Source organism: Schistocerca serialis, chromosome 9 (assembly GCF_023864345.2).
Source record: "Schistocerca serialis cubense isolate TAMUIC-IGC-003099 chromosome 9, iqSchSeri2.2, whole genome shotgun sequence".
Lineage (NCBI taxonomy): Eukaryota > Metazoa > Arthropoda > Insecta > Orthoptera > Acrididae > Schistocerca > Schistocerca serialis.
The window spans coordinates 176,704,948-176,720,586 of record NC_064646.1 but is presented as its reverse complement, the minus strand read 5'-3'; the positions used below and the strand labels follow the sequence as shown (position 1 = coordinate 176,720,586).

The following is a 15,639-nucleotide window of genomic DNA, read 5'->3' as shown; positions in this document are numbered from 1 at the left end:
AATGCCTTCATAATATAAGAGTGCTCTCTCAGGACTGAGCTGTTATCGTCAATAATTTACAAATTAAACATGAAATAGGCTTGTTTTAAAATTTGCAGCATGTCGTTTTAAGGCATTGAAAAAACATCACAAACACGTCACCACTATAATTAAATGTCGTTTAATAATGCCTCGACTATATAAGCCCTCAATGTGGGTTCGCACCCTGTCACATGCAAATTTTTTTTTTCATGTTAGCGTTGTTAACACGTTCTGGGACTTTGTTATGAATATTCGATATTATTTACATTCTCTGATTTGAGAACGAAGGATGAAGTAAACAGTAGAGACCCATTGACTGAAGAAAACCAGAAAGACCAAGACAAAAATGGATTAGCCGGCCGTGGTGGCCGAGCGGTTCTAGGCACTTCAGTCTGCTGCAGTCGCCGGTTCGAATCCTGCCTCGGGCATGGATGTGTGTGATGTCCTTAGGTTAGTTAGGTTTAAGTAGTTCTAAGTCTATGGGACTGATGACCTCAGATGTTAAGACCCATAGTGCTTAGAGCCATTTCAACCAATTTTTTGAACAAAAGTGGATTGAGGCCGGATCAGGCCGAAGAGGCTAATCCCTAAAGGGATGACGTTGCTGATTTGAGGTAGGCCTGTACCCCGTCAGATCACCGAAGTTAAGCGCTATCGGGTTGGGCTAGCACTTGGATGGGTGACCGTCCGGTCTGCCGAGCGCTGTTGGCAAGCGGGGTGCACTCAGCCCCTGTGAGGCAAATTGAGGAGCTACTTGATTGAGAATTAGCGGCTCCGGTCTGACATATTGCCGTGAGAGCGGGGTGCTGACCTCATACCTCTCCGTATCCGAATCCAGTGACACCTGTGGGCTGAGGATGACACTGCGGCGGGCCAGCACCTTTGGGCCCTCATGGTCTGTTAAGTTTTAGTTTCTTATGAAAACCACCGCAGTGCCAGGCGCTGAGGCCGACCGGCGGGCGTGCGTTACCTCTGCGTGGCGGTGTACCAGGCGACGGCGATGAGCAGGTTGATGGCGACGTCGACGGGCACCAGGTCAGCCACCATGTCGCGGTGGCACAGGATGGTGCGCAGCACGCCCTTGCCCGCGCCCGCCAGTAGGCCCGTCGGCCCGTTCAGGTTGTCCACCCAGCCGGGGATCGGCTCCTTCCACGCCGCCGTCACTGCGCACACAAGCACCGACAACACACCTCAGCTATAGCCCTCTCTGAAAATGTCGAAAAACTGATTTTTTTTTCGCTCAAACTATTCCCATTGATGTCCACTTTATTGTAGTGTTCATCCCAAGTTCGCCAGTAACCGCGTTATCGAGTTAGGAGTCCGCGCAGGATACGGTCGCCGATACGCAATGACCAGTTTTCCTTTGTTCGGAAGGGGAGGCCGACATCGTTTGCACGCTTTCGGCCGGTCGGCGACGATATAATCGAGGCGCGCACTCTGCAGTCATTCTCAGACGATTTTACAGAAACAATTTGGTAAAAAAAAATTTGTTTGCGTTGCTTATACACTACTGGCCATTAAAATTCCTACACCAAGAAGAAATGCAGATGATAAACGGGTATTCATTGGACAAATATATTATGCTAGAACTGACATGTGATTACATTTTCACGCAGTTTGGATACATAGATCCTGAGGAATCAGTACCCAGAACAACCACCTCTGGCTGTAAAAAAGGCCTTGATACGCCTGGGCACTGAGTCAAACAGACCTTGGATGGCGCGTACAGGTACAGCTGCCCATGCAACTTCAACTCGATACCACAGCTCATCAAGAGTAGTGACTGACGTATTGTGACGAGCCAGCTGCTCGGCCACCATTGACCAGACGTTTTCAATTGGTGAGAGATCTGGAGAATGTGCTGACCAGGGCAGCAGTCGAACATTTTCTGTATCCAGAAAGGCCCGTACAGGACCTGCAACAGGCGGTCGTGCATTATCTTGCTGAAATGTAGGGTTTCGCAGGGATCGAATGAAGGGTAGAGCCACGGGTCGTAACACATCTGAAATGTAACGTCCACTGTTCAAAGTGCGGTCAATGCGAACAATAGGTGACAGAGACGTGTAACCCATGACACCCCATACCATCACGCCGGGTGATACGCCAGTATGGCGATGACGAATACACGCTTCCAATGTGCGTTCACCGCGATGTCGCCAAACACGGATGCGACCATGATGATGCTGTAAACAGAACCTGGATTAATCCGAAAAAATAACATTTTGCCATTCGTGCACCCAGGTTCGTCGTTGAGTACACAATCGCAGGCCCTCCTGTCTGTGATGCGGCGTCAAGGGTAACCGCAGCCATGGTCTCCGATCTGATAGTCCATGCTGCTGCAAATGTCGTCCAACTGTTCATGCAGATGGTTGTTGTCTTGCAAACGTCCCCATCTGTTGACTCAGGGATCGAGGCGTGGCTGCACGATCCGTTACAGCCCTGCGGATAAGATGCCTGTTATCTCGACTGCTACTGATACGAGCCCGTTGGGATCCAGAACGGCGTTCCGTATTACCCTCCTGAACCCACCAATTCCATATTCTGCTAACAGTCATTGGATCTCGACCAATGCGAGCGGCAATGTCGCGATACGATAAACCGCAATCGCGATAGGGTACAATCTGACCTTTATGAAAGTCGGAGACGTGATGGTACGCATTTCTCCTCCTTACACGAGGCATCACAACAACGTTTCACCTGTCAATGCCGGTCAACTGCCGTTTGTGTATGAGAAATCGGTTGGAAACTTTCCTCATGTCAGCACGTTGTAGATGTCGCCACCGGCGGCAACCTTGTGTTGATGCTCTGAAAAGCTAATCATTTGCATATCACAGCATCTTCTTCCTGTCGGTTAAATTTCGCGTTTCTAGCACGTCATCTTCGTGGTGTAGCAATTTTAATGGCCAGTAGTGTAGCTTTTATGTCAGCTACGTGACGACATGACCGTAATTTCGTTAGTGGTCATAGTTACTGTCATGTTTCCGTTTAAGTAAGACACTACGCGAAATGCGAAAAAGATCGATTTTGCTGCATAAGAAATTTAGTTAACATGTATGTATTAAACCGGGGACCTAGAAACGACTGAGAGGCTTCGTCCCGCCGTAGCCCTCAGTCATTTACAACCCCACAACAGGCCACAGCAGTCCACCCACCCTACCGCCGCCCCACACCGAACCCAGGGTTATTGTGCGGTTCATTCCCCTCTCCCCCTCCCTCCCCCCCTCCCCCGGGAACGTCTCATATCAGATGAGTGTAACCCCAAATGTTTGTGTGGTAGAGTAATTATGGTGTACGCGTGCGAGGAGACAGTGTTTGCGCAGCAATCGGCGACATATTGTAACTGAGGCGGAATAAAGGGAACCAGCCTGCATTCGCCGAGGCAGATGGAAAAACGCCTTAAAAATCATCCACAGGCTGGCCGGCATCCTGGACCTCGACACTAATCCGCCGGGAGGATTCGTGCCGGGGATCGCACACCTACCCGCTAGGGAAGCAGCGCGTTAGACCGAGCGGCTAGCCGGGCAGGATAGTTAACATACTCAACTTCTCTTTAGACTTCGGTGAAGGTCTCTATCTGCCACCAGTCTCGAGAAAACTGATGTGACGTAGCACACTCATTTGCGATTCCGTGCGCCAGCGAGCAGACAGAATCCACAACACTCTTGTCATGTACTTCCATAAATGGTTTGAGATATCGTAATGAGATTTTGACAAATGATAGCCCACAAAGAGGAGAGTGTTTTTCCATATGATTATTATATTGTCTACCATGTTAAACCACTAATTTCATACTTTTTCAACGGAAGAACGTAATTTTTAAGGACTATCGAGAGCTGGTGAAACGAGAAATGATGTGGGTTTTGGAACAAAAGAAGCGAAGACATTACCCGTTTTGCACTCTGTGAGCCGATTTGTGAAAAAGCGTCTCCGAAAACCATTCACAATGGGAGAAAAAAATAGTCGACACCATGACCAATGCTGCAACACACGATTTCAACGACGTTGTTGGATTACGGGGAAAAAAGGCTGCCAAAGAGAACGGCAGGACCACCGTGGCCGCGAAGATGGTTGGAGGAGGACCTCCTTTTGGATCTGAAGGGATTACTGTATAGCTGAGTGGAGATATGTTCAGCTTATATATAAAAATGTAACCCGAGTCTAAACGCGTTTTCTCGAAATTATATTTTTCAATTTGACAGTACATTTGATATTGATTCGCACTTGATGACGACATTCTAAACTTAATTTTCCGTCTGCTTACGTATCCAGTTTGCAATATTTTCAAAGCTATTTTCGGTGCGTGCTTTTGTCTCGATATTGTATGCGAAGAAAATGACATATTTCGAAAACAAACATTATGTTGGAAAATGACTTATACAAAATTAATTTGTTAGATCCAAAAGTAGGGCTTCGGCAATTCCCGCCGATGACCAGTGCTCCGGTTGCAAGGGGTTCTTCCGCCTGGTGCAGCGGTTACAGGGAGCGTCCGATGTTGAAACAAAAATGAGTTATTAAAGATAAAAGTGTAGTGAATAAAATTATAAGATCCGTTTAAACATTACCTTTTATTTCACTTGAAAAATTGACGAAAATCCCCTATCTTACATGCGTTCAAATAGGACTACGCCCTTCGTTCCGTTTTCAAATGTTCGTTTCCAAAGGGAAACCCAGGACCCAATTTAATCCTTGTTCCACTGAAAAGATGAGTGAAATAGATATTAGGGTCAGGGGTGTTGAGTGACAGCTTAAATTGTTAAAACTGAACATAGCTACAAGTGCCGATGCAATAGCCATCAGATTCTTTACTGAATTTGTGGCTGTGTCAGCCCCCCCCCCCCTTTTAATTGTAAGGGCGATCAAAAAGTTTCCGTTCGAATGCCGTACAATCTCCGAGGGTAATCGTCGACCCTTGAAGGTCTTTTTTAAGGCACCGAAGGCGTGATACTCGCATGGAGAGAGACCAGGACTATAGTACGTGTGCTCTAATGTCTCCCATTTGTCCGTAAAAACAGAAGAGGCAAGCACTCGGTGAAAAAACCTTTATAAAGTACATAGAATGATCACTGTAAAAACAACGAAGGGGTGTAGGACTCACTAAAACATCTATATCATTCTGAGGTAAAACGAAAATGAATTCGTCAAACACAGATACAAAGTATCTGGTCTACATTACCTGATGACATTTGAGCGCAAACTGATTCACTGTACACATCGAAGTACTTTGTATTACGTACAAAGGCCGCCAGATGGCAGTACTATACGGCGTTTATGAAAATTATATGTTCTGAAATGCCGAAGTACTGACACAACGACTGATAGAATGTAGTTTTAAGTCACAAATTATTTTATATTATATCTAATACTCACTCAGTTTATTATCTAACAGATATCCATCTAGTACAAGGAGATTGGCGAAAATTATCACCGCAAGATGTCACCAATGCATACAAAATTAATTGAAGCAAGTGAACATAAAGCTGTTCAATAAAATAATAAATTACAACATATGCGTAGTTTAATGTCCAGAAATCCATGTGTAAAAGCGTTGAAATCGGTATACTGGTATTCCAACGATAAGAAAAAACAAAATTTACAGAGGTACACGCTAAATGCTAGGAAGGGTATTTTGCATGTGCCGGTTTTGCAGAGATAATCATCAGTACATAAAATAATATACAACATGCAGTACATACTAGTAGAAGGACAGGAATACAACAGACGAGTGTGTATTTAATATGCAGCTCAAGATAAATAGTGAAAAATTAGCATTTGCCAAATCTTGTTGTAACGCATAAAATGCAAATTATTGTTCAAAGATGATGAGGTATAGTACACTATGAGCGGACCATTAAAAATCTAGCGGACTTGTGTAATAATATTCCACTTATGATAGAACCAGTAGTACACAAGAAACCAGCGTGCCATGATGTTTAAGTCTGGGAGGTGGCACGAAGGAAGGTGTTAAAACTTTTCAAATTTATTTTTAATATTTCTAGACTGTTGTGCACAACACATAATAAATTATGTTACTGTTGTCTTACGGCAAGATAACCCTGAAAATATGGGTGTTTTATATCATATTAAGTGATAGGTGCAATACCAAAAACATGCTTGCTGCGTAATAGCAAGCGAACCAAGAATAATACGGTAGTTAAACCACCGTAATGTCCCATAAATGCTTCCAAATACATTAATGATTCGTCATAATGCTGCAATTTTTCTGAAAGCGCCTATGGGTTATTGCAGTGGTTTAACTGCCGTATTTTTCGTGGGTCGCTTGCTAATGCGCAAGGAGCGTGTTTTTGGCATTGCACCTGTTAGTTAATACGATCTGCAGCAATCATATTTGCACGATTACCTTGCCGTAAGACAACGACCAGTTTACTTATTGGTGATATGGACAACATGCTGAAATAAATAGTTCTGATGACGGCTACAATTAGACGAAACCGGCAGTCCTGCAAAACTTTTAGTTGTGGTTGAAGCTCTGTAAAAATAAAACGGTGGAAGTTAATAATAAGATCATTGACGTAACGGACAAGATGTTTTCCAGTAATATGAGTGTTATTCCGTCATTTGTGACAGTAATAGTCTTATTTGGAACAGACATGTTTCGCTTTTTATTTAAACCACCTTTGGTGATCACGGTAACAATTGTGGTTTTGCTTACAAGTCTGTTAAACGAGATCATAAACAACTCCCATGTTTAAAATTACATTTACTTCTCAGGTTTTTTGACTGCGATTTATTTCAGTGTTTTCTTCTAGACACAGGTATTAGATTGTTTTTAGCGTACTGCATTGACACACAATACTTTATCATTTTGACGTTATTAACAATCCACATTCATCTCGTTTTCTTTGTTTTCTACCGCACAGAATCCGATTGCCTTTTGTTTACTTTTGTAGCTGTGCAAGCGTCTGTTGTCCATGGAAGTCTCTCTCTCCCTCTCTCTCTCTCGCCCTCCCTCTTCTTGCTGAGAGTCATCAGACGCATTCCGCATTTCCTCTGGTAGGAGGGACAGCTTATATGTACACTGCCCAGCCACACTACATGAACAAACTTGCTGCGAGACCTTCAAGAAGAGAGTCAATGAGGTTCTACATGGTACCAGTAGGGATATGGTATCATGCCGACTCTAGTGCCGTAGCCAGCTGCTGTAGGTTTCTCGGATGAGGATCCATGGCGCAAACTGCCCGATCGAGGAGATCCCACAGATTCTCGACTAGGTTTAAAGTCGGGGAGTTTGGTGGTGAGCGGAGTATGGTGAACTCATCCTGGTGCTCTTCGAACCACTCACGTACATCGTGAGCCATGTGACATGATGCGTTGTCCTGTTGGTAGATGTCATCGTGTCGAGGATAAACAAACTCCATTTACGGGGTAGAGATGGTACCCAAGGACAGATGCATAATTGTGTTGAAGCAGTGTCCCTTTCAAAATAACGAGATCACCCAGGAAATGCCACTAAAGCATTCCTCCAGTCTGGAACCTTCCGACGATTGTTGCAGAGTGTTTGCTTTCGGATGTTGCACGCCGTACACACCAATGACTATCTGTCCACTGGAGCACAAAACGTGATTTATCTGGAAAGGCCACCGGTCGTCACTCACTATACATCCAGTTGCGGTATCGGTGTGCGAACTCCAGCCTTCGTCGCTGACCCGCAGCAGTGAACATGGGAGCATGAACAAGGCGTTGCTGTGGAGACCCGTACGCAGAATCATTTGCTGAACGGTCGTTGAGGAGACACTGCTGGTAGCGCCTTGGTTGGTCTGGGCGCCAGTCGCTTATCAGTTGCACGTCTATTCTCCTGTACGCACCCACACATCACCTCTGTCATCTATGGCCCGTGGTGTACAACAATTGCCTAGGCGGCGTTTTAGGATAGTGTCGTTTTGCCGCGCACGGTATACTTTAATCGTGGCAGCGTGTGAACAGTTTACAAACCTGGCCGTATCGAATATGCCTCCACCCTTGACCCGAAATCCAATGATCATGCCGCTTTTGACGCCAGGTAAATCTCTCCGTTTCCACACTACGACAACGATTGGATTGTTTTCCGCATCCCCCGACACGCTTCATATACCCTTCACTGCTACTACCGCAACCTGCTGTCTGTGATTGATTATTGCACGTTGATGTCGAACATAGCTGGTGGTCACAATAACATGGTTGGACTGTGTATGTTATTTGGTTTGTGTGTGCATACACAAACACACACACACACACACACACACAAACACACACATAGAGAGAGAGAGAGAAAGCGGGGGGGAGGGTAAATTGGATACATAGAAACACATATATGGATATCAGGCGCTGTTACAGCAACAAAAGCGAAAGAAAAGACGTTTGCATTCCGAGCGATGAAAACAGGGGAACTTAAATAAGGTGAATAGATAATAACATGAAAATCAGAAAATGTAGTGTGACAGTGCGTTGCAGTGTGCTAAAAAGTGTAATGCCTATGAGTAGAAGAACATTTGTAATTGAGGTTGCTGCTATTGTCTTCAGTCGAAGGAATGGTTTGATGCTGTTCACCGTAGTATTCTATCTTGTGCAAGCTTCTTCGTCTCCGAGTAACTACCGCAACCTATATCCCTCTAAATCTGCTTGCTGTATTTATCTCTTGGTCTCCCTAAACGTTGTTTCCCCCTCCCCCGCCCCACACACACTTCCCTCCAATACTAAATTAATGATCCCTTGATGTCTCAGAATGTGTCCTATCAACCGATCCCGTCTTCTAGTCAAGTTGTGACACAAATTTCTTTTCTCCCCAATTCTGTTCAGTACCTCCTCATTAATTGCTAATCAGGAACTGAAGTAGAAGCAATAAAAGTGGGACCAGTGAAAGTATTTCTAAACATGGGTACTGTTTATTATCTCGTTAAATCGATTTGTAAGCAAAATCGCAATTGTTGTTGTGACCATTTACGACACTTTAATTAAAAGTGAAACGCATGTGACCGGCATAAGACATTATTACGGGCGCTGAAGATCAAGTAGCTCCCTTATTACTTGTGAAACTGCTAATACAGAAGTGAAGAACAGAAAAAGTCAACGTATAAGATGTCCTACTTCGTGAATTTCGAGTACCACTAAAGCCCACGGCTGAGGCGCTGCGCTCGATGCCTGGCGGCCATGTTGTGACGTATGCTGTGACTCACCAATGGAGGGCCGGACGATGGCGACGGGCAGGCCGCCGCTCTGCTCCACCAGCATGTGCTCCGCCAGCGCCTTAGTGAAGGTGTACGTGTTGGGCCGGTTGCCGATGATCCTGCGCACACGGCAACGCTTCGTTAGCCCACACATATCCCGATCTGCGCACACTCACCGGTAGTGGCGAAGGAAATGCAACTGTCTCTTACACACTAGCCAAGTGCACAGGACAGCGAATGGGATGTGGGTGGATGGAAGAGGTGCTTCCGTCAGGCACGACAGGGAGCTAAATACAATGACATTCTCTGTATCTATTACAGGCAACCATTCACACTGAGTCAATCTACAAAGGGTGTAGTTTTATCATATGCCAGTTGCATAAGCGAGAGCGATGGGTGGCCAGAAGTTATAAGATTTTAGAGAAGATTACACGGCGCATGCACACTAATAGAGAGAGGCAGAGGCAGACACAAGTTACAGGAGAGACAAGAGCAGATGTCCTAACGCCGTCTCCTCTGGAGGAGATGCTAAGTACTGGGTAGTTAAATTGCAGATACACATAGAGGTCCATTGTGGGGTTTAATTGTCATATGGCAGCGAAACTTGGTACATATGCTAATGCTTTAACACAGAACCGATTCAAGTTTGAAAGTAAATTAATTCGACTTTTAGCCATCAGGTGAAAATCTGGCGCTGTGAATGCAAGAAAGACACATATATACAGGGTGGTGCATTGATCATGACTGGGCCAAATATCTCACGAAATAAGCATCAAACGAAAAAACTACAAAGGACGAAACTTGTCTAGCTTAAAGGGGGAATCCAGATGCGCTATGGTTGGCCCGCTAGATGGCGCTGCCATAAGTCAGACGGATATCAACTGTTTTTTTTTTTTTTTTTAAACTAGGAACCCCATTTTTATTACATATTCGTGTAGTACGTAAAGAAATATGAATGTTTTAGTTGGACCACTTTTTTCGCTTTGTGATAGATGGCGCTGTAATAGTCACAAACGTATGGCTCACAATTTTAGACGAACAGTTGGTATCAGGTAGGTTTTTTAAATTAAAATACAGAACGTAGGTACGTTTGAACATTTTATTTCGGTTGTTCCAATGTCTTGTAGTAACCTTTGTGAACTTATCATTTCTGAGAACGCATGCTGGTACAGGGTGATTACCTGTAAATACCACATTAATGCAATAAATGCTCAAAATGATGCCCGTCAACCTCAATGCATTTGGCAATATGTGTAACGACATCGCTCTCAACAGCGAGTAGTTCACCTTCCGTAATGTTCGCACATGCATTGACAATGTGCTGACGCATGTCGTCAGACGTTGTCGGTGGATCACAATAGCAAATATCCGTCAGTTTTCCCCACAGAAAGAAATCCGGGGACGTCAGATCCGGTGAACGTGCGGCCCATGGTATGGTGCTTCGACGACCAATCCACCTATAATGAAATATGCTATTCAGTACCACTTCAGCCGCATGCGAGCTATATGCCAGACATCCATGATGTTGGAAGTACATCGCCATTCTGTCACGCAGTGAAACATCTTGTAGTAACATCGGTAGAACATTACATAGGAAATCAGTATAAATTGCACCATTTAGATTGTCATCGATAAAATTGGGGCAAATTATCCTTCCTCCCATAATGCCGCACCATACATTAACCCGCCAAGGTCGATGATGTTCCACTTGTCGTAGCCATCTTGGATTTTCCGTTGCCCAATAGTGCATATTATGCCGGTTTACGTTACCGCAGTTTGTGAATGACGCTTCGTCGCTAAATAGAACGTGTGCAAAAAATCTGTCATCGTCCCGTAATTTCTCTTGTGCACTGTGGCAGAACTGTACACGATGTTCAAAGTCGTCGCCATGCAATTCCTGGTGCATAGAAATATGGTACGGGTGCAATCGATGTTGATGCAGCATTCTCAACACCGACGTTTTTGAGATTCCCGATTCTCGCGCAGTTTGTCTGCTGCTGATGTGCGGATTATCCGCGACAGCAGCTAAAACACCTACTTGGGGATCATCACTTGTTGCAGGTCGTGGTTGACGTTTCACATGTGGCTGAACACTTTCTGTTTCCTTAAATAACGTAACTATCCGGCGAACGGTCCGGACACTTGGATGATGTCGTCCAGGATACCGAGCAGCATACATAGCACACGCCCGTTGGGCATTTTGATCACAATAGCCATACATCAACACGATATTGACCTTTTCAGCAATTGTTAACGGTCCATTTTAACAAGAAGCAAATACCGTGCGCACTGGCGGAATGTTACGTGATACCACGTACTTACACGTTTGTGACTATTACAGTGCCATCTATCACAAAGCGAAAAAAGTGGTCGAACTAACATTCCTATTTCTTTACGTACTACACGAATATGTAATAAAAAATGAGGGTTCCTATTTAAAAAGACGCAGTTGATATCCGTTTGACCTATGCAGCGCTATCTAGCGGGCCAACCATAGCGCCATCTGGTTTCACCTTTCAAGCTAGACGAGTTTCGTTCTTTGTTGTTTTTTCGTCTGACGCTTCTTTCGTGGCCCGGTCACTATCAATGGACCACCCTGTATATATATATTTCCATACTCAGTTGAATGGGAATGGGGCATGGACAGAGAAGGTCAAACAAATGAAAAGGCATAATGATGATTTTTATTATTAACCATCTTGCACGAAACGAGTGGTTTCCACAGAGTTGCGCTGTTTGAAAGCAGGAATCAGATGCTATACGAGAAGGTCTTGATAACGTGCAGATATCACAGTACACCTGAAAGACCCTCTGGATGTATTCTCTTCTGAGGAACGGACCAAGAATGAAGGTGCTTGTGAATCCACACCACACAGTAACAAAGCGAGTGCAATGGCTCTTTGTGCGAAATACGTCATTTAATAGTACCCCATATTCGGCAGTTATGTGTATTCACTGCACCCTCTAGTGTAAAATGGGCATTGTCACTCCATAGACTCTTGCCCGGCCACACATCATCAATTTCGATTCATGCCACAAGCAAAAGAGCAAATTCAGAACGTTGCTGCAGATCATGAGGTTTCAGTTGCTACACTGTCTGAATCTTGTACGGGTACCAATGTAATATAGAGTGCAAAGCTTTCTTTACTGTTGGCCGTGGGATGGATAACTCTCGTAACATTGCACAAGCACTAGCATTACCTGGGGCAGTTACAGCAACAGCAACATCGACAATAACATCCACTGGGATGCCACTCCGAACTCACCAATGTTTCATTATCATCTTCTGTAAACCATATAATGACATTTGGACCTCTCCTCAGACCTTTCAGTCGGCGATACTATCTCAATGGAGCACCGCAACGGCTGGCGTTCACAGTGCATGGCCCCTTCGCGATAGCCGTGCTGTTCACTCACTATATGGCTTGTCAAATGACAGCATGAATGTCATGCCGTCATACAAACAGTGTACAGCGCCAGATTTGCACCTGGTGTTAAAAAATTGGAACTAATTTTTTCCAGCATATATAGGTTCTGCATTAACGCATTAGCGTATCTACCACGTTTCGCTGCCATACGATAATTACAGCCCCCACTGGGTCTCATAGAGTAACTGCACTTTATGTACTACCACCCAGTATAAAGAAGGCGACATTCATAATGCTTCTACAGTTACGGGAGATGTGATACGCCCTCTCTCACATGCCTTCTGATTGGTTGCTGAAAGAATACTGGGCTGTCTACGTCTACATTTGCATCTACATCCATACTCTGCAAAACACTGTAAGTGGATGGCTGCGGGTACTTCCCTCTGCGCCAGTTGTGGAGCGCGGGGAGAATGATTGCTTAACCACCTCTTTAAGTAGCCTAATCATGTTTGCGCGATCTCTATGGGAGCGGTGCGTAGGGGCTCTGGTATATTAAGAGATTCCTCAATTAAAGTTGGTTCTTGAAGCTTACGAAGTAATCTCTCACGGAATGGTTTGCGTCTGTCTTCAAGCTTCCACCACTTCATTTCTTTCGTCTGGGCATTACACACTCTAGCAGTAACCTAAGACGCGTTGCCCGAGTGTTTTACAAGCATTTTCCTTTGTAGACTGTATGCATTTCTCCAGTTTTCTAGCAATAAACCGGCGTCTGCCACCTGCTTTACCTAAGACTGAGCCTATGTGATCGCTCCGTTTCATATCCCAACATGTTGTTACACTCAGATATTTGTGTCAATTGACCGGCTCGAACTGTGACGTATTCATATTGTAATCAAGAGAATATCACGTTTTTTCGTTTTGTGAAGTGCACAGTTTTACATTTATGAATGCTTAAAGCAAGTTGCCAGTCTTTGCACCACTTTCAAAATTGATCAAGATCTCTCTGAACATTTGTTCAGCTTTTTTCCTGACAGTACTTCATTATTGATACATCCACAACTACACCATACTGCTTAAGTAACCTGACAGTGTCTGGTGGCGGGTATATCTGGTACCACTAACTCCCCTGCCCCTCCCCCCCCCCCCGACCGATGACCTCGTTGTCTGGCCTCCTTACCGAAACAACACCCCCCCCCCCCTACCTCGTGGATGGGCGGACGAGGGCGGTGGTGTCTTTCTGTGAACACTGAGCATCGTTCCGGCTAGGGCAGCGAACGACACTTGGCTTCACAGTGCTAGGGAACACGGTGCAGCTGGGACTGAAGGCTTCGTTAATGTGGCTTGTTTTCAGGTACGACAGCCAGAGGAGAGTGTGTGTTCGTTGTCTGGCCTCCTTACCGAAACAACCCCCCCCCCCCCTACCTCGTGGATGGGCGGACGAGGGCGGTGGTGTCTTTCTGTGAACACTGAGCATCGTTCCGGCTAGGGCAGCGAACGACACTTGGCTTCACAGTGCTAGGGAACACGGTGCAGCTGGGACTGAAGGCTTCGTTAATGTGGCTTGTTTTCAGGTACGACAGCCAGAGGAGAGTGTGTGTGGTTTGATCAGTGTTGGCTAGTAGTGCATGCAACTGAGTCACAACTGGCCTCCTTAGGCCGCCTATTAAACACAACGAGGCCATTGATGGATCTACTGTATTCAGTCGAAAAAATTCTAATTCGTCGATGTGTGTATAGTATGATTTTATTTGCAATTGCTGCTGTATTTAGTGTCTTACAGGTCTTATCTTCTGCATGAAGCAGAATGTACACATGGTAGATTTTACTGCGGGTTTTGTCTCTCATGTATTGCCTGTATAATAGGAAGTAATGTGTTGCTTTTGGTTGGATGGAATTTAAGATTTACTGTGTGTTGTTATTTGTGTCTGCTAATTCACGCCCCTTTTACCAAAAAGCTGAATGAGTTAAGAGGGACTGATTTATTTGTGGTCTGTCCTGTTGTCATTTTGCTACGTTAATCTGTGCCCCATTTATTGTAAAGCTGGTAGATTCCAGTGGCGCAATTTAAGTAAATGCGTATTATCTTGTATAAGGCCTTAAGTGATGTTTTGTTAATTGGTTGTGTCTTCTTCTGTATACGCTGTGGGTAGTGTATGCTTATTAAAGGTTTCATTAAGTGTGTACATACACACAACGTCCAGCCACGTTCCACTGTCACTGCTTCTTGCGCCAGAGTTTATTAGTGTTCTTCTACAGTTACTTAACTTTGTTATTTATTTAACCTGATCAGATTAGGGTCTTGGCCCTCCCTTACCTTAAGCTCTCTCTTACATCAGACCATGCTTTCACACATGCTATATATTTTCATCTTATTTACCTGATACATAACAATAATTTTAATATGACAAATAGTTATAAACGAGTGTTAATAGAATTAAAGTGATTTGAATGTACCGGGTGATCAAAAAGTCAGTATAAATTTGAAAACCGAATAAATCACGGAATAATGTAGATAGAGAGGTACAAATTGACACACATGCTTGGAATGACATGGGGTTTTATTAGAACCAAAAAAACACAAACGTTCAAAAAATGTCCGATAGATGGCGCTTCATCTGATCAGATCAGCAATAATTAGCATAACAAAGTAAGACAAAGCAAAAATGATGTTCTTCACAGGAAATCCTCAATATGTCCACCATCATTCATCGACAATAGCTGTAGTCGAGGAATAATGTTATAAACAGCACTGTAAAGCATGTCCGGAGTTATGGTGAAGCACTGGCGTCGGATGTTGTCTTTCAGCATCCCTAGAGATATCGGTCGATCACGATACACTTGCGACTTCAGGTAACCCCAAAGCCAATAATCGCACGGACTGAGGTCTGGGGACCTGGGAGACCAAGCATGACGAAAGTGGCGGCTGAGCACACGATCATCACCAAACGACGCGCGCAAGAGATCTTTCACGCGTCTAGCAATATGGGGTGTTTTTTTTTTTTTTGTTCTAATAACACCTCATCTCATTCCAAGCATGTGTGTCAATTTTTACCTCTCAATCTACATTATTCCGTGGTTTATTAAGTTTT

At 44.5% G+C, this 15,639-nt stretch overlaps 1 protein-coding gene across 2 annotated transcripts in view; it reads right to left on the bottom strand.

Annotated features, from left to right (window-relative positions):
* LOC126419183 (putative fatty acyl-CoA reductase CG5065) overlaps positions 1-15,639 on the bottom strand; it is a 274,492-nt gene that overhangs the window by 53,150 nt on the left and 205,703 nt on the right. For both annotated transcript variants that reach the window (XM_050086314.1, XM_050086315.1), the window contains 2 exons: positions 9,192-9,301; positions 992-1,184 (listed from right to left, as the gene is read on the bottom strand). In XM_050086314.1, the coding sequence (XP_049942271.1) occupies positions 992-1,184; positions 9,192-9,301 (303 nt within the window). The remainder of the gene's footprint in view (positions 1-991; positions 1,185-9,191; positions 9,302-15,639) is intronic.